General features: G+C 41.6%; 1 protein-coding gene across 1 annotated transcript; it reads left to right on the top strand.

Annotated features, from left to right (window-relative positions):
• Positions 1 to 403: 403 nt before the first annotated feature.
• On the top strand, positions 404 to 20,443 carry begain (brain-enriched guanylate kinase-associated; the record flags this gene model as incomplete). The annotated part of the gene is made up of 6 exons (XM_079286035.1): positions 404 to 474; positions 2,253 to 2,414; positions 3,581 to 3,647; positions 13,682 to 13,789; positions 15,896 to 15,976; positions 18,905 to 20,443. 6 exons carry the CDS (start codon positions 404 to 406, stop codon positions 20,441 to 20,443), a joined length of 2,028 nt encoding a protein of 675 aa, XP_079142161.1.
• Between the last annotated feature and the right edge of the window lie 1,240 nt (positions 20,444 to 21,683).

Below are 21,683 nucleotides of genomic sequence, written 5' to 3'. Positions count from 1 at the left end.
ATTGCAGAATTACAGGAAGAAGATCTTTGTGCATTTATCCTTCAATAGGAAGAGCAGAGTCCAGAGTTCAATAATTCAAAGTCCTGAAGCACAGCCCCCTGCTGTGCTTCTTCATACCAAACTGGCTCATTTTCTCAATGCACCCAAAAATCTCTGTTTTTGTCTGCAGTCAACAGACCAAAATGTGCTGCTAAATCTGTGTGACTTCAAAGCTGTTTTTCTCTGCTCTCTTGCCAGGGTCATCACAGATAGCCAACTCCTATCTGCCTCCCCAGGCAAGACTTAGAGCTTTCACTGTTGGTTTGTGGTTAGAGTTCAAACTTGGCTTCAACATCCAGCCGACCAGCAGCAGCAGCAGCAGAGGCAACTATACACACATGAGAGCCGAGGCAGAGAGGAAAATATGAAAAAGATATACATTGGCAAAACTGCCCTCAAAACACAGAGAAATGGTTGCAAACATCAGAAAAGAAGGTAAGATGAGTCAGTCTGGGGAGTGTTTTAAACTCTAAACATCAGCCTCATTCATTCATTTTGACTAATGGAAATGGATTCTCATCGGGAGGTCGTGACCATTAAAAAGCCATTAAAAGCATAATGTTGCATCTATTCATCCCCATCATTCATCTTTACATCTCTTGTATCTTATATCTTTATTCTCTTGTATTAGCTGACATCTACATCCACGTTGACGCTCTACTGCACTTAACCAACAACAGTGTAATACATCTGGACACAAATCCATTGTAGTAACACCCTAAAAAAATAGTCAATGGCTGTGCAGTCAGGCTTAATTAAACTGGCATGACATAGTGATAAGAGCCCAGGGCAATTTTTGCATGTTAGCGACTTATAATAACTCTCTGGCTCTTTGCCATGTGATTTCACAACATCACTTGCAGGTGTTAGACAGCGGAGACGTTGTAAAGACTTTTTTCGTTGTAGCGTCAGGCAAGCATAGTGTCTGTTGGATGTATAAACTCTTCAATGACTCATCCATCTGTCTGTCTGTCAAACATTTATAAAGGCACAATTCCACATTTTTGGGGAATGTGTTTTCTTTGCGAGAGAGAGATTTGAAGACAAATATTCCAAGCAAACACATGATGAAAGTGGTATCAGTCACTACACTCCACTTTCACAAAGAGATTTGCATATTTTTCAAATAATTTTCCTGTTCCTTTAAAGTTTGGTGAATTGTTGTGCTGTTTTTGCACACCGCTGGATGATTATTTACTATTCCAATGTCAGGGTTTACGTTAATGTGCTTATTTTTGCTTGGCTACTTATATTCAGACTTCTTAACGCTTGATGAAGACTTGATTTGTGGAGATCTTCAACCATCCCAGATATTAAAGGTAGTCCATCCCTCGTATTGACACAACACAGTCTATAAGTCTTTCTGTGGACACCATATTCTCCTTCTTTACTGCCAGCTTCCTAATTGAGGCTCTGTGCCGAGGTGGACTTGGAGGTGCATTCATTGCGCCTGCTGCTGGTTGGCAGCGCTGAGCCATACAACTTCTCCGTGAGCCAAGTATCCATCAGTCTAGCAAAATGCTAAATCCCCCAGAGCTCACACAGCCACTGCTCCCCATCTCTAGCCTTCCAACCTCCCCATCCATTCCCTCAGTCAGTCCCACTCTGTGTGTTTTCATCCCCCACGCTCAAACCTGCATCAAATGAATGAAAATATTGCTCCCTGACTGGTATGTTGTTGCTGTTGATGAGGGTGGTGCTGTTGAATCAGTGCTTTTGTGGTCTCTCACTCACTTTCTCTAATGCTCTTTCTGTCTCTTTCATCCTCTTTTAAAGCTCACTCGCACACACAATCCATTCGATATTCTCTTCTTCTATGAATCACCCATGGTCTGTGTCTGGGGGCAAAACATCTTTTGCTATTCTTTCAGGAGCTTCAATAGTTGTGTAATTGAATTCACCAGCACAGCTATGGGAGCTCCTTTCCCAGCTTTGCTCCCTCCCTGTGAATGGAACATGATTAGTGTTCCTTCTCCATCCATCTCCTCCTCCCCATTAGACTCACTGCTTTACCCCTGCCTGGGACGTCTCTCGCTTCAAACTGGATTACATTCCAGCTGCACTTCATGCCGATACCTCCCTCTCACACAAACACATATGCTCTTTACTTTATAGTCTGTGGCTTTCCTCTCTGTCTGTGTGTTTTTTCTCCGCAATAACAGTCGTTTTGTGACTGTGTCCTCCCGTTTTTTCTCTCTCTGCTGCACGTTCAGCTCTTTCCACGACCACAAGGATGACCTCCGTAAGCGACTGTCGTACACAACCCACAAACTAGAGATGGTGGAGACGGAGTTTGATTCCACTCGGCAGTACCTCGAGACAGAGCTGCGACGGGCCCAGGAGGAACTGGAGAAATTTACAGAGAAACTACGCAGGTGTGTGAGCACATGTGCATGACTCTGGGGGCAGCTTGCCTTTTTACGTAATGCAGAACTGTAACTTCTCCATCAGGAAGAAACCCAGCAAAGTTGTGTTGCGTCGAAGAGGAAATTAGGTGATAGATGAAGAGGGTTTTCACATGCTGTAGCTCATTTGCAACCCAGTATCCTAAGTAATTAAGTCTATATTGGTAGAGTGCACACCTCCACCTAATGCTGACATTCAGTGCAGGAAGTAGCGTGCACCTTGGAGGGCATCTGACCTGCCAGACAAGGGGACTGTCATGACCCGAGTGCAATCGTCTTAAGCTATGCACAAATTCCATCTTTTTTTGTTGTGATCGGCACAACCTAATCCCAACCCTCTTGTCCCAATTTTAAATATCTGCTTGATAGGCAGAGCTTGTTGAAGACAAAGAGTGGTGCATGACAAACTCGGGTCTTATGCTCTCCGTTAATCAGTGAACCATTTTCTTCCAGTGCCACTCTTTCATTTTCATTTACGTTACCTCTGTGCCAGCTCAAATCTCTTTCAGGTCTTTGTTTTATTATTTGTCTGTGCTTCTTGTCTCCACTGCCCACTCTCCATGTCTGTCTGGTTAATGGAGCCATTAATGCTGGTTTATCAACACTCTCTCAGGCCTGCTAGCTAATTTGAAAATATGATACTGAACTGAGAGGTGACATGGTAAAAACGTTGGGAACAAGTTAACAAATAGAGTAGACTTCCTGTTCCATTAAGCTGACTAATGGGCTGGACGCCTACCAAAAAGCAATCGTGATGAGAGAATTAATAGGAGAAATACAAGAGACAAATAAACATGTTAGTCTAATAGAGTCTGCTTATGTGTGTTTACTGACATCCAATCCTACAATATGAATATTTCTTCGTATTTTATGCTGTGTTCCTTAAACATATGGCTCAGTAGATTTTATCCTGAGTGATCTCCAAATCTGAGACAGTTCTTAAAATGTCCTGCAAAGCCACACCTACGCGATTCTCTGTCGGCACCTTGATGTATTAATTTACTTATTTCTCGGTCTGAAATGATGTGGAGATTACAGGTGCTTATTTAACGATGAACAGTAAAATACTCAGTAGTTTTCATGTGTTGTGGTTTGTATTCAAATCAGGCCATAACGATTATTGTCTGTTCTTTTAGGATCCAGAGTAGCTATGCAGCTCTTCAGAGGATCAACCAGGATTTGGAGGACAAGATGCACAGGACGGTGAGACACTAATCCTGAGGCGTTTGCAGTTTTAACTTCACATTTTCTAAAACTAACCCAAAAATCTGTAAAACTATCTCAACCAAAATCATACCTTGTTATGTAAAAGTCGGCGTAAGAAAACATTGAAGGTACATCAAATACCAAAGTCTTGATATTACCAGATGTTTCTCTTTTTTTCTGAAACATCCAGGAACCGTGGAGACTTTTAAGAGATGCTATACTATGAAATTTGAGTATGAAATTGCATATGACATACAACTATGACAATCTTTTGACACCCTATTCCATGACATTATTTATGACATTTTCATGGCATACTATTACTACACATCTTTTGGATACATTATTTTTTTTACGTTTTATGGCAGGATCCAGGATCATGTGTGCCAGGTGTAAACGGTCAATCATGTGGATATGAGTGAACAGTGTATTGAATATTGGCTGGTAGTACTTCAGCGCCGGCTTTGTTCAAGTGTAAACCGTCTCTTGCGTAGAGGCTGGGACGATTCCAAAACGAGTTAAAGTTATCGATTAAACCCACATTGTGAGCCCTGCAAGCGGCCTGGAGCCAGGTGTTGAGTGTGCGGATCCTGCTAGAACGGACCCGCGGCCAAGAGTCGGAATGGGGCCAGATAGAAACACTTCCTTTCCTGATTTTCCAAGAAACTCCAGAAGATGGTTAAAGTCCTTTTTTGTCAGTTCAGAGTGTTGTCTGGCTGTGCCTGCCATGCAACCCCTGTTAGAAAACTATTATAGCTAACTGCTGTTCTGGTCACCTCAGCAGCAGCACATCAGGCAGGTTCCCTGTGTGTTCTCCTCCCACAGCCTCTGCTTTAGTATTTATCAGAGCAAAATATGAGTCGGCTTAACGGGGTGGTCCAATCCTTGTGATTTACAGTATCATGATTAAAGTGGATTGTAACCTCATCAGAAGTTTGATCCACAGGGCTTGTCTGCCCCGCACACACACTAATGTAAGAGGACTGCGTGAAGTTGTCGGTGAACCAGCAGCAAGTTGCTAGAATATTGATGGCAAAGCTGATATGAAAGAGCATCAGCTGATTTTCATGGTGCATTCTACTTTACCGTCCATTTCTATTAAGAATGGCAAAAGGTGTTCGTTCATTTAACAATCATTTGATATTTTAGGATATGAATGCTTATTCACTGTGATGCTAAGAATTAGATTCGAAGATTGATTTCACTCACGTTTGTATAAATTTGTATTTGCAATTGTTGAGTCTGAGCCAGAAGATGACTAGCTTAGCTTAGCATGAAGACTGGATGCACATCTACTGTACATCCACATTTAGTTCCTATACACATGCGCATGTTCACAATTCATAGATATTACTAGGAAAAAAGGTATAGGTATGCATCCCATATAGGTAATTGATGAATGTTTTACTTGAGATTTTATTACTACAAGATACCACTTTGAGTAATTTGTCATTTGGGTGAACTGACCCTTTAACGTGAGCATATGCTATTGTGAACAGCTATATTTTGACTTGCAGTGGATAATGGAGATTTGCTGGATGAATTTCTCTGTCTACTCATGCATGGCGGGGGATCAGTGAGGCGTGCCAATTGTAATAAATCAATCAAGACATGAAATATAGTTCTGTATGTTCAGAAGACAGCCATTCAGAACAACATTTGTCTCGCAGTATTTGCAGTCCTAATTATTTGTGATGCTCCAGAGTAATCCGTCCTGCTTTGTCATATCATGAATACACTGAAAGCCTAAAATGGATCACACATCATCGTATTCTGGTCATGTGAAAATCATTATGGAAACTATTGGCATTTAAAAGGATTGTCTGTCTAACAGAGAGACTTGGTGACTTGCCATTTCTTTTGATGCCATGTCATGCAATGGCATTTCAAGGGGGAAATATGTTCCTTTGTAGAAGACAGTCCAGGAAGGCAAGCGGTGACAAAGGCAGCTCAAATCAAATCAGTAATTAGTTCTGAAAGGCCCGGACTTACAAGGCCAACTGACAAACAGCGAAGAATAAAACTATTTCATGAACAGCCAAGCAAGTGATTAGCACCTGAAAGAACTGACAGATGCACATTGTGATGACATTGGAGTAACTGTCTACATTTTGATCTCCAGATAAACAGTGCTGCAGATGAACCTGTTTGTAAAGATGAAGTGATAACATTGCTGAAATATAACTGGCAATGTCGGTTACTGATTAGTTATAGCTTGGTGCCCGTGAGACTGTTTCGTAAGAGATGAAATTCAACTTGGAGCCTCTTCTGAAGTAGCGATTGTGCAAGCAGGAAAGACGTATTTGCATATAATGTTTAGTCAGGTAGTCTTTTTGTCTGTGTTGCCCAAAATATACTATTCAGACCGCATAAGAATAGACGCAATTTTAAAGATTCAGACTGTAATAAACTTCAAGTAATGACGCTATAATTACTACTCATACTTCTAATTATGTAATAGGCTATTCTACATGATATGGGTTATTTTATGATAGTTTCTCTTGTTGTTTACGTAATTCTTTTAAAAGATGTTGGACTGTAGTGATTCATGAGCTGTCATGAGCGGTGCTGGCCCTGGAACTGCCGGGAAATTAAAGTCTCACTCAATGACTGACCTCCTAATAACTAATAAGGGTAATGTCCACTTCAACAGGGAGTGTCAACACTAAACACAATCCTGCTGTAAATCACTTATAAATATTCAGGAAGTATTGTTAATATTCTAATATATCAAATAAAAAAAATCAGGAGATGCAGTGCTCGATCATCTTATAGATCCCTCTTAAACATTGCTTTCCTAACTTTGAAAAACAAAATTAGACAAATAAATACATGGATGAAAATGTACTGAATTGTTATTTCTTTAAATATTGGTATCCAATACCGGATCTGCATGTCGTCACGATAGCTGATTCAGCTATTTGAGTCAGTTTTGGACTGATATCAGAAATATGTTTCGGTATCGATGCATCTGAATAAATAAATAATATTAACGATAATTAATACCATACAAGCGTTGGCGCTCTGCGCAGCAGCGTGGGCGGGGCTTCAGGTCTCTTCAGACAGTTGATGATGTCATCAGCGGGTCTTTACAGCCCTCTGCTCACATCTGCTGCTGGATGCTGGATATATTAACCTTTCTAATGCATTTCCTTGCCATAAAACCTTGAATTGCAGCTGTGTTTGAAAGGTGCTGTGACATTAAATTAACCTTCTTGCCTTAAGTTCTCAAGCCACTTTAGACTCATACTAAACCAGCAAAATATTGCAGAAAGTCATGTTCAGGTGTTTTTAATTTAATTCTTCTCTTTAGATGACCAAGAGATAATAGACACTATATTTGGGCCAACATGTCAAATCAGTTGAGCCAACTTACTGTATACTTTCAGGCTGTCGGGTGCAAATGAGAACTCATCAGTGATTGTCCCTGAATTCATACATCAAAATGTATTTTACACATTAACATATTAAACATGACCGTAGTACAACTTTACGTACGTAGTACTTTAAGTACACCTTGCTGATTATAACATACTTGACTAAGGTTTTCAATGCAGGACTTATACTCGTCGTGGATTGTTTCATCAGTATGGTATTAGTACTTTTACTGTAGTGAAGGATCTGAATAATTTTTAATCCACTAATTACTTGTAAGTGATCTTAAGTTTGGCAACTTACTTGGCAAACATTTAATATACAAACAGTGGTTCCTCACCCTGGCTCCAGATCCTTGACCGGATTAAGGGTTCGGAACCACTGTTTGTATATTAACTGTTTGCCAAGTAAGTCCTTACTTGGCAAACAGTAAGTCACAAACTATTTACTCACACTATTTAGAATGTTTTATTCAGGAAAATGGTCATCAGCACTTAAAAATCATCTTGGTTAGAAAATGTGATTTGTTTAAAGTAAATAAGTTTAAAGTAAGATTGTATTTAACTGGAGTGGAGTTTTCTGCTCTCCTCCATAAACCGCAGTCTTCAGTAATTGCATCTCATTGGATTCAGGCTTCATTTGTTGTCCAGTGAAACGGCCGAATCTCCAGCAGAATACTTAAATCAAATTGGGAGTGTCTCAGAAAAGACATAGTTTTCGCTTTTTATACACTGTGCTCCCAATTCAACAAATCCTTTGAATTAATAATTGGAACAAGCTCTAAAAGTTTTGTTTCGTTAATATTGTTTTATTCCATCTGCATGACAGAGGAGAAAACTGGTCTATTTGTTCGCTGAGTCAGGATTTAAATGTGTGTTCAAATGTCACAGTCATCTCGTTGATGAGTAAAAAAAAAACTTAAATATATTTATGATCAAAAGACAAAAACAGATCGGCATCCCTCCACCTCAACTGGGTCAATCTCCGTAAGATAAGATAGTCAAAATTTGCATATACATTTTCCTTGATGCGGTTCTGTTTTATGTTTGGCAGCAACTGATAAGAACGTCTTGGTGACCGCCTGTGTATCCAACACAGTGTGACTCGAGGAGATAGAAAAACTCAGTGTGCACAGCAGTGATTCTTCCGCTGGCCATGACACTGTAATTACAATTTCACTCCCCCCCCCCCCTCTCTCCGAAGTACAGTACAAGATCATGTTCATCATATTAGGGCTATTAAGATTGTTCTATGTTTCATTTTTTATCTATAAGTAGACTCCGTTTCCAATTTTGCCTTTAAACGTGTGTAAGTGAAGTATGTTTGTAAGAAGATCCGAGCGATTACTGGATACATGAATGAATTTGAATGAATGAATGAATGAATGAATTTTATTTATATAGCGCTTTTCACAGACAGTAGTATCACAAAGTGCTTAATAGAGCAGACATTTAAAAGCATAAAAAACACAATGTGACCCAAGGGTCAATAAATGATCTACACAGAGAAAATTAAAAAATAAAGGCCACTGCCTCAAAAGCTCGGTCACCACGGGTCTTAAATCGTGTGCGTGGGACTGACAGAAGACCTAGAGCATTTGACCTGAGAGTGCGGGCGGGTGAATAGGGGCGAAGTAGATCAGCTACATAAGCCGGAGCCTGACCGTGAAGTGCTCTGTAAGTGATGGTGAGAATTTTAAAGTGTATCCTAGATGCTACAGGAAGCCAGTGGAGAGATCGGAGTACGGGGGTGATGTGAGACCGTCAATTTGTCCTGGTGAGTAATCTGGCGGCAGCGTTTTGGATGACCTGCAGGCGGTTAAGAGCAGATACACTGAGTGATGTGAAAAGTGAGTTGCAGTAGTCAATGCCTGAAGAGATAAATGTGTGTATGATCATTTCTAATTCAGGTGTTGATACTACAGATCTCAGTTTACTGATATTTCTTAGATGGAAGAAACATGACCTGGACAGCTGCTTAACATGAGGGTCAAACGACATGGATCGATCAAAGAAAATCCCAAGATTGCGCAGGTTGCAATGGGCAGCAGAGGAGAGTGGACTAATAATCTGCCTGATCATGGGGACAAACTCCTCTGGAGCAATAACTAGGACCTCCGTCTTAGAGTCGTTGAGTTGCAGGTAGTTTTCTGCCGTCCAGTCTCTGATGGCATTGCCACAGTCCAGGAGCCTAGTTAATGTGAATGCCTTGCTGGGTTTGAATGACAGATGGAGTTGGATGTCGTCTGCATATAAGTGATAGGACACATTATAGCTTTTTATGATCGGTCCCAAAGGTAACAGATAAAGGGAAAATAACAGAGGCCCCAGAACCGAGCCCTGCGGTACACCACAAGACAGTGGAGAGGTAACAGACACAAAATCACCCACAGAGACATTGAAACTTCTGTCATTGAGGTAAGATGTAAACCAGTCTAACGCTATGCCAGTTATGCCCACCCAATCACGTAGCCGCTTAATCAGGATGTCATGGTCTACAGCAGGGATTCCCAAAGTGGGGTGCGCGCACCCCTGGGGGTGCGCGAGCTGCCTCTAGGGGGTGCGCGAGAGGAAAAGTGTAATGGCGGTCTGATGGTGTAATAATATTAAATATAAAAAAAAAATGTAATTTTAAGTTAAAAACTGTCAGGTGGGACATCTGAAGCTATCAGTCGTAAAAGAGGAGAGGGACAGACAGAGAGAGAGGAATCGGAGGCGAGGGGAACGGAGAGATGCGTTGGGAGAGACCGGGAGAAGAAATCGAGCCAGAGTCAGAGGAAGATGAGACGGCGCAGACTGGGAAAAAAAGAGGAAATATGATGAAAAGTATCTGTGTCTGGGCTTCACTTGTATTGGCAACGCAGATTCCCCAAAGCCACAGTGCGTGGTGTGCAGTGAGGTTCTGGCTAACAGTCTGAAGCTCTTATTTACGTCGCCACCTGAACACCAATCACGCCAGTGCAAGTCAAAAGCCCCTTACATTGTTTATATCGAAATTGGAGGAGTTACAAAACAGCCAAAAACAACTGGAGTCTCATTCATGTGTTGGGTCTATAAATGACGCACTACGGGCTTCATATCTGGTTACAGAATAGCGAGAAAGGGGCTACCGCACACAATCGCCGAAGATGTGAGCTTGCCAGCTGCCAGAGAGATGGTGGAATGTATGATTGGGGAGAAAGAAGCAAAAAAGTTGTGCATGATCCCGGTGTCCAACAACACTGTGTCGCGCCGCATCGATGCTTTGTCCGAAGACATCCTGGCTACATTAGTCGCTCATTAATTGTAAATTAAATGTGATAATCTGCCTCTGAGCCTGTGCGTGTGTCCTCGCATCCTGATTGCTCTTTAAAAGTGACGCCTTGTGTCACTGAAAGTTATTGAAACTTTGTTACAGTGTTTCAGGGCGTTTTCACACCTTCAGTTCATTTGCTTTGTTGCAGTTGCTCCTTTGTTCGGTTTGTGTTCACACTGCAACATTTAACAGCGGACTACATCTTGTAAACAAATGCCACGCGCGAGCAAACTGTTCTCTCATTGGTCCGATTCTTATGCGGCTATGAAGGCTTAAAAGGCTCTGCTGCTTCTTTTTTTTATTTTTTTTATTAAGGGGCGGGGGGGGGGGGGGTGCGCGAACCCGGTCGGGATGTAGAAGGGGGTGCGCGGCCTAAAAAGTTTGGGAACCGCTGGTCTACAGTGTCAAACGCAGAACTTAGGTCCAGAAGAACTAACACAGAGCAGTCACCTGCATCAGCACACATGAGAATGTCATTTGAAACCCTCAGGAGAGCGGTTTCAGTAGAGTGTTGCTTACGAAACCCAGACTGGAACTTGTCGTACATATTGTGCCTCTCCAGTGCAGCAGTAAGTTGTTTGGCCACCACTTTCTCTAAAATTTTGGACAAGAAAGGCAGGTTTGATATGGGCCTGTAGTTCATGGGCAAAGCTGGATCTAAGTTTGGTTTCTTTAATATGGGCTGGATAGTGGCATGTTTGAAATAGGAAGGGACAATTCCTGTAGATAATGAGGTATTGACAATAGATGTTACTGCAGGGCCAATAGTTAGCAGAACTTTCTTAAATAGAGAGGATGGAATTATATCCAGAGGGCAAGATGATGGCTTTGTTTTGTTAATTAAGTCCATCAGGTCTTGAAGGCTGATAGGCTGGAAAGAGTCCATATGAAAGCGTTCAAAGTCAGCAGCTACAGTGAGGAAAAAGGTTTCTTCTGGCTTCAAAGTGGCAAATTATTTTTGAAAATATGCAACACGGTTTTCAAACATTTTTTGCCCTTCTAAGGTCAATTTTACTGTGAGTACATTATACATTACTCTTTTTTCCAGAGGAATTTTAGAGATAAGAAGGAACAGATATTAAAGCTGAACCTGCTTGATGTTTTTTGGGGGATTAATAAGCATTCTTTGATCTTTACTAATATAAAAGCTGCACTGTTAAATATTTTTACATTCCCAACTTATCCCCTCACAAACATTTTTGTCTGCACACACTTTTTAAAGCGACATTAAATTAATATCTTTACATTAACAATGGATCAAATGACGATGTGTAATGTAAAACGACTTGCTTCATGAACTCAGCACTACAGAGCATTAGGTGTCTTTTAGCTCCTTGCTTTGTTTTTACGGCCCACAACGTTAATTTGTTGATTCAATCTCATCAGCGTCATTTGTAAATGCAGCAAACAGCTGTTTGGTGAGCATAGTGGAGCATTTAGCAGCTCAAGAGACAGATGGTTCACACAGAATTTAGTGGAAACTAAACCACACTAAAATAAGATTGAATATTGGACTTGCATTCACCAGGTGGACATAAACAAGACTCCAAATGAATGATAAAGCCTGCCGGAGGTGTATAGTCAACTATTTGCTGACAAATGAGCTCTACCAATTTAATAAGGTGATAATATGTGAATTTGTTTTAACAACTTGTTTTGCTGCCCCCATGTGGCCAAAAAAATACGTAATACAGTTTTAACTAAGATTTTTATTCAGGTCCTTTAATTGTATTGTAGTATTTGTACATTGTGGTATTTTTACTTTTACTCAAAAAAGGAGCAGAATATCACTTAAAACGACTTGTTGCACTATTCTGTTGGAACCAGAAGATCTATTGCGTCACTCTTGTATTTACGGCAATATATTACATTACAAAACTGTTATGTACAATAACATCTGAGTGAGAAATTGTCTTTGATCCAATAAAACATCATTTTAACAAAGACAGAACAGGGAGCAATTAGATATCTGAGCTTTAAAGTGCTCCGATGTGGTCACCCGCACAATCAGCATCAGAAAATGTGAAAAGAAGTCCAGAGTAATGAGCTGGAGAAAGCGTGCCAGGCAGCTGCATGTCTCGACAGCTGATGAATGAGATCCTAACAGAATTTAAATATCAATTCTGGCCTATTGCTGAAACTGACATTAATGACCTATTAAATTGGCTCTGCACCCCTGTACATCAAAACAATCACCGCCATAGAGATTAAAAGACAGAAGGGTAGGAGGCCAAACGAGTGTTTAGAGCTGTATCATTTGTCAGCCGGCGCTGTGTGGCAGCTTTCACAGTTATTTTTGTGAGTGTGTGTGTGTGTGTGTGTGTGTGTGTGTGTGTGTGTGTGTGTGTGTGTGTGTGTGTGTGTGTCAGAGAGAGAATAAAAAAGAAAATAGTTTTTTTTAGCCAACAGAACCCACCACTGGCTCCTAGAAGCTGCAATGTCAACTGCAGTTTACAATGTAAAGATGTGGTACAGAAGCAGAACAATTAACACACTGATGACACCCTCTGAACTTAAGTCACAGTGTAATTGAAATCAAAAGGGCTCATCCCTCTGGGAACATGCATGTGCTCAGTAGATTTGAGAGTCTGTTAAGATATTGTGCTTGCAAAGGACTTTGAACCGAGGATGATGCTAGAGGAAAGCTCATAGTATGTCGAAAACGGAAATGGTTCATCCTCTATGAGCAAGACCATGTTACTCAATCAACTGTTAATTTCATGTGTATACATTTTAGGCGGATGAGGCTAGATGAGGTCTGGGCCACCAGAATCATGAGGAATAATCCTCAGGGCACCACGAATGTGTGCCAAATTGCAGGACAATGTGGCAGACAGTTGTCGAGATTAAAGTGGGCAGACGGAAAGACGAGACGCCATCATTGGACTCCACTGTCACTGGGGCTGAAATGTCACTCCAGCGCAGTCATTTTGCATTTCTTTGACAGTAATGAAATTGGAACGAGTGTTTCATTTGTCTTTCTCACTCTCCCTCTTTGTTTTTCTCTCTGCTTCTTCTCCCCCCCTCTATTTGTCTATCTTCCAGAGTAATTGATATGAGCGCTGGCAAGTGTAATCTTCTTTTAATTAAGACCTGCAGCTGGCGCCGTCTTCAGACTGATAGTGATTTACGGCTCTCTTCCTCTCATTTTTCTCCCCCTCTTCTATCATCTTATTTTTCTTCCATTGCTCCTCCAACTTTGGCTTCCTCATCTTTCTCTCTCAACTCTTTGGTCTAACCTTTTGCTTCCTGCCGCCCACTCATCATCTATTCGGTCAACCTCTAACATCCTTTTTTAGTTTTATGTTGCTTTGTTTTTCAATTTCTCTTCTCCCTTGTCAATTCTCTCTCTTACACTGCAGTCCCAGCACCATAAAGAGGAAAAGAGAGCCCTCAGCCGGGAAATCATCCTCCTCAACAACCACCTCATGGATGCGAAGATCACAACCAATAAACTCAGAGAGGACAACGTGAGTACCCAGAGCTGCATCATGGAATATGAGCTCCAACTGACATCTCCGTCAGCATCGTGCTCACTTGTACAAAATGTGAACTTTTTTTGAGCGATGAAAGTTCAGTTGAAGTCACGCCCAAATCATATTCCACCTTCAGGCCCACAAATTAAGCAGTAGTATGCGGCATTAAGGGCCACAGAGATTTGCTGTACTTGCCTGGTCAGTAATCCGGCATTCTTAGCACCTCTTCAACTCTGACAACTCTTCAAAAAGCTGACGGAAACTTTCTCTTGTCACATTTCCAGCTTTCGCTGAGAACTCACTGTTGCTTTAAGTCTCATATTCACAACATTTTTGCAAATATTCTGGATATTTGTGCTTCAAGGTGCCACAGCAGATAGAGGAATTAACTCTAAGCCACTGGGTGTTTTATAGTGATTATACTGAAATCAATGGGCATCCTCAGGGCTTGCTAGAATTTGGAGCCGGGGCTGCGGGGATCTGAGCTCTGGGGCATGTGGCAATCTGGTGCCTCACTTTCTGTGAAGTGATTTAACTGGGTTTTCCTACTGGGGGCTCCAGGTCAGGTTAGATTTTCTCTCTTCGTCCATGTGGCAGTTTTTAGCACTTCTGCGCGATAGAGTATTTTGACGATCCTCCCAGATTGGGCCAGGCTGATTGGAGTCAAGGTTCATTTAGAGTGGGAGGATCATTTGTTCCATAAGAACCAGCAGCAGGGCAGGCCTTTCCTCCAGAGAGCAAGCTTCAAACGTACTACTCATAACATGGGATAGACTAAAAGAAAAGGCCATAAAGAGTCTACCTTGTTTTAGGGACAGTCCCATAATTCTTCCATGCTTGTTAAAGGCAATCTGACCGCACGAACAAAGCCACAAGAAACTTTCATTACTCTATTCACATAGTCATCTAAAATATATACCATGACCTCATCTCAAGACCTCCCAAAAACGGTCTCGACAGCAGCTGGCTGACATACGTAGCAAAACACACAACTCATGTTAACGAAGACATCACCACGGTCCCAACGGTTTATTTGACACGTCCACAGAAACTACCGGGAGCCCAAATGTCGCCTGGCGACAAAAAGAAAAGAAACCGTGATTCAAAAAGCAGTCAGTGTTAACTGGTGAGGGAGTTGAAACTGTCAAAGAGAGGGCTCTGATGTTATGGGAAGCATTGACAGGGCGGTGTAGTGATAGAGGCACAGGGAGGCTACAGTGCAGCAAGAACTGACCTTTATAAGAGGATGGATTTCACAGAGGAGGGAGAGGAAAAGAAAGTGAACTAAATCAGATAACCACCAACACAAACACATGTATTCAGAAAATGCGGGAAACGGTTCAACTGAGCAACTGCTGTGCAATGGATCACCCTCGCTTTGCTCTTTTTCAGCAAAAATCAAAAAATCATCCGTTAAAGAAAGAACATAATGCAGCATAGCTTCTTCACGTAGGTTGGAATGTGCAGATATGTGAATACATAATAAAATTAGCATAGACTGTCCTGGGCAGACATATTATACATGAAAAAGGTTCGTGGTGTTATTAAGATCCTGCAATCACATGATGTGAAACCTAGTGAAAAAATATGGTAACGGTGATAAATACGAGCTAACTAACTAAACTCTACCAGCTTCAATTGAAGAATGTGTTCCTTTTATTGGACCGTTCGCTAAATCAATTAATTGCCTAATGCAGTAGGCTACTTATCCCAATTTTCCAATGGAATACAAATACACTGTGTGCTAAATATTGTATGCTATGCTATGCTATACATTTCTTATTATTGAAAAATCCAGTCATGCCAGGCATTTTGTTTTTGTTTATTAGTCATTTAAATATAAATATGTAGACACATATACAGTATATATTTATTTTTTGATTTGTTATAGTAACAAGGTAACAATACATTACTTTGTCCTGAAATTATTTCCTCCGAAAGGCTCCCACAATTACAGAATAATTGAACCACAATTAGAAGGCTGTATTGTAAAGTGAAAACACAATCCCTGTTGGTGAAAAGCTTACTTGAACCACCCTGGCTGCCAAAGTTAACAAGAATGAATTTAGTGACAGGAGATAATCTTTCTGCCTCCTACAGGACCTGTACAGAAAAGACTGCAACCTGGCAGCCCAGCTGCTGCAGTGCAAGTCTGACTACAGAGCACACAAGTTGTCTGAGGTGAGCTCCCCAACACTGCTACAACTGCATAAATTCAATGCTGTGCTGCAATAAAAAAACAATGTTTGCAAACCTTTGGACGTAAACATGTGTTTAAACCATTTAAAGAAATTACTTGAATTGATTTCCTTGATTTACCAAATTAGACTAGACTCCTCCACAATAGCAGAAAACGGTCCAGAATAAGCAGCTTGATTAGAGCTGTATAGCATTCAGGACACTGAGGTCAAATCCTCTGTATTCACTACTGGAATTCATCAGATTGATGGATAAAACTACATCATCCATAAGTGAACAGTATGTACAGTTTAGCTGTATATAATTAGTGCTAATGAACTATTCTTGGTGCATTATTTCTGTAATGTTCTCGATGTTGTGTAAGTGTATACCTTTAAGCCTTGGTGAGTGGTTTTCACAATCAGACTGAAGCGCAGTGCTCATGGCCTCTTCAGCATCGGACTGATGAAGGTCTGAAGTGCCGTCTGTCTGCACACTGGCTCTGCATAATGAATGAATGAATGAATGAATGAATGAATGAATGAATGAAAGCTGAGGTGACACCTGATGCACAAAAGAACAAAAGTTGTACTTTTGAAAAGGGCTGATAATTACTCTACACAAATACATTGACTATTTAGATAATTATATATTCATCAGTTCTCATTTATTATTTTATATAAGAAATGGGACAATTCACCTTCAAAAACCTCTAAAAAGATTATGTTTTCCATTTTTCTTATAATTCTGATTCTACTTCAATAAACACAGTGATGGACACGAAAGCAGGCTGGAGGTTAATTGTACTAGCTTATAAGAAGTCTATATAACTTTAGAAGAGCAGCAGCCACTGCGACAATAAGTGACAATTATGGGATAACACTAAAAACTAAAAACATATTGTAGCACAAGAAGAAAACTGTAAAAAGTTAGCAAACTGACTCAGGCATGTCTGTTATACAGCAATATCTGTCTTAAGATTGCCAACATAAGCTATTGGTCATACAAGGCCAAGTACAATTGTTGCAGTGCAAACCCTGAAATAAATAATACTTTACTATAATACTATGGCAACTATCTACCCTACAATACACAAACAATGCTGCTTCGCCATGTCTTCACATCTACAGGTGAGGGTGTTTACACACTGACTGGGACATGTAGCTGTAGCATTATAGCCATCTTGTGCATATTTAAGACCCTTTTATAGGCTTGTAGTTGTAAAACAAGTCACCTGGAAACATTAAAAAGTCACCTTTTAAACTACTCTTGTAGTTTTGGCTATAGCATTAGCTTGTGCCAGCCAGCTACCCCTCATAACATTTGCTATTGATCGTTATCTTTTCAACTGACAAAAGTCCGCAAATGAAGGCTAGAAATGAGCTCCGCTTTTTCTAACTTGTATGTGAAATCGATGACACATTTTTAAAAGACGACTGCAAATTTGGGAGTTTGTAATTTGCCATTGTTATTATTGTACACTGCATATGTGCTGTGTAAGAACATTTAACGGGCAGTAGCAGTAATTAACGGGGCAGAGGCTCAGCAAAAAGCCAATTGAAGATCTCTTTTAATAATCTCACTTTTATTAAAATAATTTGGTTATAAAACAAGGAAGTGTAAATCCTACTCCATTGAGTATTTTATAGAAACAGCCTTTAAACAGTGAATTGCTAGAATGACTAAAATAATAAGTGCCAGTTCCACCACCATTAAACCACGTATTTTCATGAATGGAACAAGACCTGCATGCCGTCACGTGGATTAACACTGTGTGGCTGTTAATTAAGATTAGCTTCAGATAGCAGCTAATGCTGAGCTAGGTCACTTGAAGCACAAACTGTATATCATTTTGTGTGCCCCCCCCCCCCCCCCCCACAGCCTCACCTACTTTCCATCTCCAATGGCAGTGGCTGCTAAAAATAGCTCAGACTTAAAAGATGCCAGTTATTTTATGCCGAGGCAAGTTTCTATTTCTTAACAAAGCCAAGTCAGTATTTTATCTTTTTTGTTTCTATTCCCAGCTGGAGACCTGGAGCTCGAGTTTAATTTGAATCTAAGCCGTTCCCTGTGGAAATGATACGCGTTTGATGGTAGACAGAAGAAAGAGGGCAAGAGAGAGAGCAGGAATAAGGGCCTCTTGGTCAATGAAGGTGTTGGAGCGAGAGGAGAAAGATGAAAGGATAAAGAAAGGGATGAGAAAAGAGAGAACTCAGTGTGGCAGGAACAGTTCCTACTGATCCTGACCAGCTTTAATAGGCACAAAGAAACCAGTCCGTAATTGACAGGAACACTTTTCTCAAACATTAGCCAATCCTACAGATAACGTGTCTGTCTGTGTGTGCGAGAGTGAGACGAGAGAGGAAGAGAGAGAGAGAGACAGAGAAACAGATGGAAGAGAGAACAGATAATTATTTGGAGACAAAAATGTTGTCCAAGAAATATTTCATTAATTTTCCTATTACAATTTTTTTATGGAATGACAAAAGTTGAGGTAAGAAAACAACAGGGAAAAAAATGTTGAAAAAGATTTTATTTTGGGAAAAGGAAAGCAGACAAACAAATAAATACATGAAGCTTGTGTTCAGCAATTTTCTGACAAGTTCATTAGAGGGGCCAAGTAGTGCAATTCCTCTGAGGTTCACACACTGGTGTGAACTGTGTGAGCTTTGCGAGAACAAATTACTTTCTAAACCAGAACTATGGATTAAAGTCCTTGAGGAATGGCTCTAAAAATACCTTCTGTGCAAACGCAGAAAGGATGTTTAAGGAAGAGAGTCAAGTTGATTTAAATAATTAAGGAAAAGCTGTTGAGAAATTCTTCCCTTTTTTGGCTAAATTTAAAGACTGGCTAAAAACATCTGTATATATTTGTGTTTTTATTTCCCAGCTTCATGGAGCTTCTTTTGTCTCTTTGTATGTCTGTTGTAGCTGCCGCTGGATTTCCAGGAACGCATCAGTTCCCACATGGAGAAACACAATCGGGGTAGCGGAGCCACCACAGCAATGTGCCACTCAAAATACTCTGACGCTGTGCCCACAGACACAATTGCCAAGGTCCTGGCGAAGGCTGGACCTGGAAGCAGTTGCCCTGTAACACGCTCACCCAGCCCGCAGCCACAGGATGGAGGCTTTCTTACAGTAACAGGAAGCACTGATCAGCTGAACCGTCGCCTTTCACATAAAACATCTGACCTGTACTGCAGCGATACAGCCCTCTACTGTCCTGAACGATGGCAAGATACAGAGCGCAGGCAGAGCGTTGACCTCCACGGCACCGCTTTGCACCAACTGCACGCCCAGAACTCCACTGACAGCAACCCAGATGAAGAGGCCTACCAATCTGGAAGCTTCTCCCACCATGAGCCTCCATCCTCCTTCCACCACGATGACTTTGGCACTGGTAGCCTCCCTGCCTCTTGTTCCTACTCTAGCTTCAGCCTCGCATCGGATGAGAAGGGAGGAGTTGGTGGCGGTTGCGGGCGCACTGCCAGCAGCACCTTATCCTCTTCCCACCAGGGTCTCTATATGGACTGGAGAGACGGTGGCAGTGCGGACTATGAGCGCAAAAGCATGTCCTCTTACGATAAAGATATTCCAAGCTTCCCCAAGTCTCTCAGCATCCAGCATATGGTGACCCCCAGGAGCCCGCAGAAGGGCAATTCAGCAGCGTACACGAGGACTGCTTCATGCTTCAGCGAACCATACCATTCCAGCACCCCTCGCCTGGCCTCCTCCCACAGCATGGGGTCCACAATTGGACTGGGCCAGGCTCGTGGAGGAGCTCTGGACAGCCGCGGTGACATCCCGGTCCCCGAGGACGACCTAAGCAACCGCTGGAGACAGCTCAGTGTAGAAGACATCAACGCGTTCTCCGCTTCCTACCGTGACATCACAGGGCGCGTCTCTCCGTACAGTTTCTCCGAGCGCCAATTTGACATGGGCCCTTCTAGAAAGGCCAAGGGCTCTCTCTACAGCAGCTTCCAAGAAGGAGATGACATCTTCCACAGCCGTGTGCTGGACCAGGGTTTTGCTGTGGCTCCCCTGTCACCCAGCCGCAGTCAGAAAGCTATGGAGCATCGGAAGCAGGAGAAAACGTCTGTGCTGTATAGAGCCAATGAGGACAGTCAGGACTCCGAGTGCAGTTTGTTCCTCTCAGGGAGCTCTAAAGAGAAGGAGGCTGGCGGAGGAGCAACGGCAGCGAGCAATGCCAAGAAGGACCACGTAAATCTGAGTGCAGACAGCTCCGCCGAGTCCTTACACCAAAGCTCCCTCGAAGCCTCGAGTCTTCAACACTACCCCAGCCCCAGGCCGAGTGTTCGGCCTCGCCCGAGCTCCAGCTCCGCTCTCAGTGTTGGCCCCGCACTCCCAAAGAAGTCCTCTCCAAGATATCAAAAATTTGGCAGCACGGGATTGACAAGGAAGGACAGTTTGACCAAGGCTCAGCTATACGGTACACTGCTGAACTGAGCAGAGAGAGGGAGAGAGAGAGGCTTTCATTTTATGCATGAAGATGATGATGAACTTACTGTACTGTTCTGTACCGTATGTCTCAAAAGATCACCGCACAAAACACATACGTGGTGTGATTGGGTGTTAAGATGTTGTCGTTTTATGTATCTTTTAGCCAAGGCACGTTTCAAGCAGTCTGCAACACGTTTTCTGTTGTATCATGATACGGTGTAGCTACCCGAGACCAGCTATTCACTATGTTTTCGTTCGATGATTATTAGAGCCAGCGGGAACGGGGGAAGAACATCAATGCAGACCGAGCTACATGAACAGACTGTGCAATTTGCTCTTTTTTTAGTGTTAAGAACTGTTAGTAAAATCAGCAGAAGTCCATTAATTCTGCTCGAATATACACCGTATAGATAATGGACTAGAGCGTGTGCATTGGGGTGTGCATTCATCACACATTTTTGGGGATTACGTTTCGTGGATCCCGCTGACTGCAAGCTGTGTTTTTTAAGATTTATTCATTCTGTTTTGTCTTAAACAATATGCATGCTGTATAATGCAGAAACAAGGTGGAAAAACTAATTTCCAGCTGAATTATTTATCATGGCGACATTATCTGTAATCGCCACGAACTAAAAAGGACGTTTTATTTCCACTTCTAAATTGGCTAGACAAGCGATTGTATTTGATGTAAAAGCTGCGTAACCTATATGGCAATACACTGAACTTAAATGGCGAGAGTTCCTTCCTGATGCTAGATTTCTCACTTGTTTATTGGAAACTTCAAATCCCTATATATAAATATGAATAAATAAAATTACAATACGTTGCCAGGTGAACAAAAACAAAAGACACGGTAGAAATTGTTAAATAGAACGGTAGGATTTGTTTTGCTGGAATTTTTCTTATTTTTGTATCAAAATGAAGGCTGCACAGTAATTGCCCTCATACCAGGACACTTGTCTCCATTGTCTCCAATACAACAACTGTGTACATACTGTATTATCTGATGTATTGTTACTGTACGTATAACCTACTGTTACAGCGTATGTTCTTCCTGTTAGACGTAACACACACAAGGCCAGTTTCTTGGGAAAGGATTAAGTCCGTTCTTAGACTGGGGATATTTTTCAGAGGAGATCTCCATTGAAATGAGTTTTTAGTGAAGGACGAAGGAAGCTTAATCCCCGTCTGATAATCTGGCCCACGCAGCCAAATGTATACCCCGAGACAAACTCTTAAACACTGT

This window comes from Melanostigma gelatinosum (genome assembly GCF_949748355.1).
Source record: "Melanostigma gelatinosum genome assembly, chromosome: 16".
Taxonomy (NCBI): domain Eukaryota; kingdom Metazoa; phylum Chordata; class Actinopteri; order Perciformes; family Zoarcidae; genus Melanostigma; species Melanostigma gelatinosum.
This window is presented reverse-complemented; position numbering and strand designations above follow the sequence as displayed.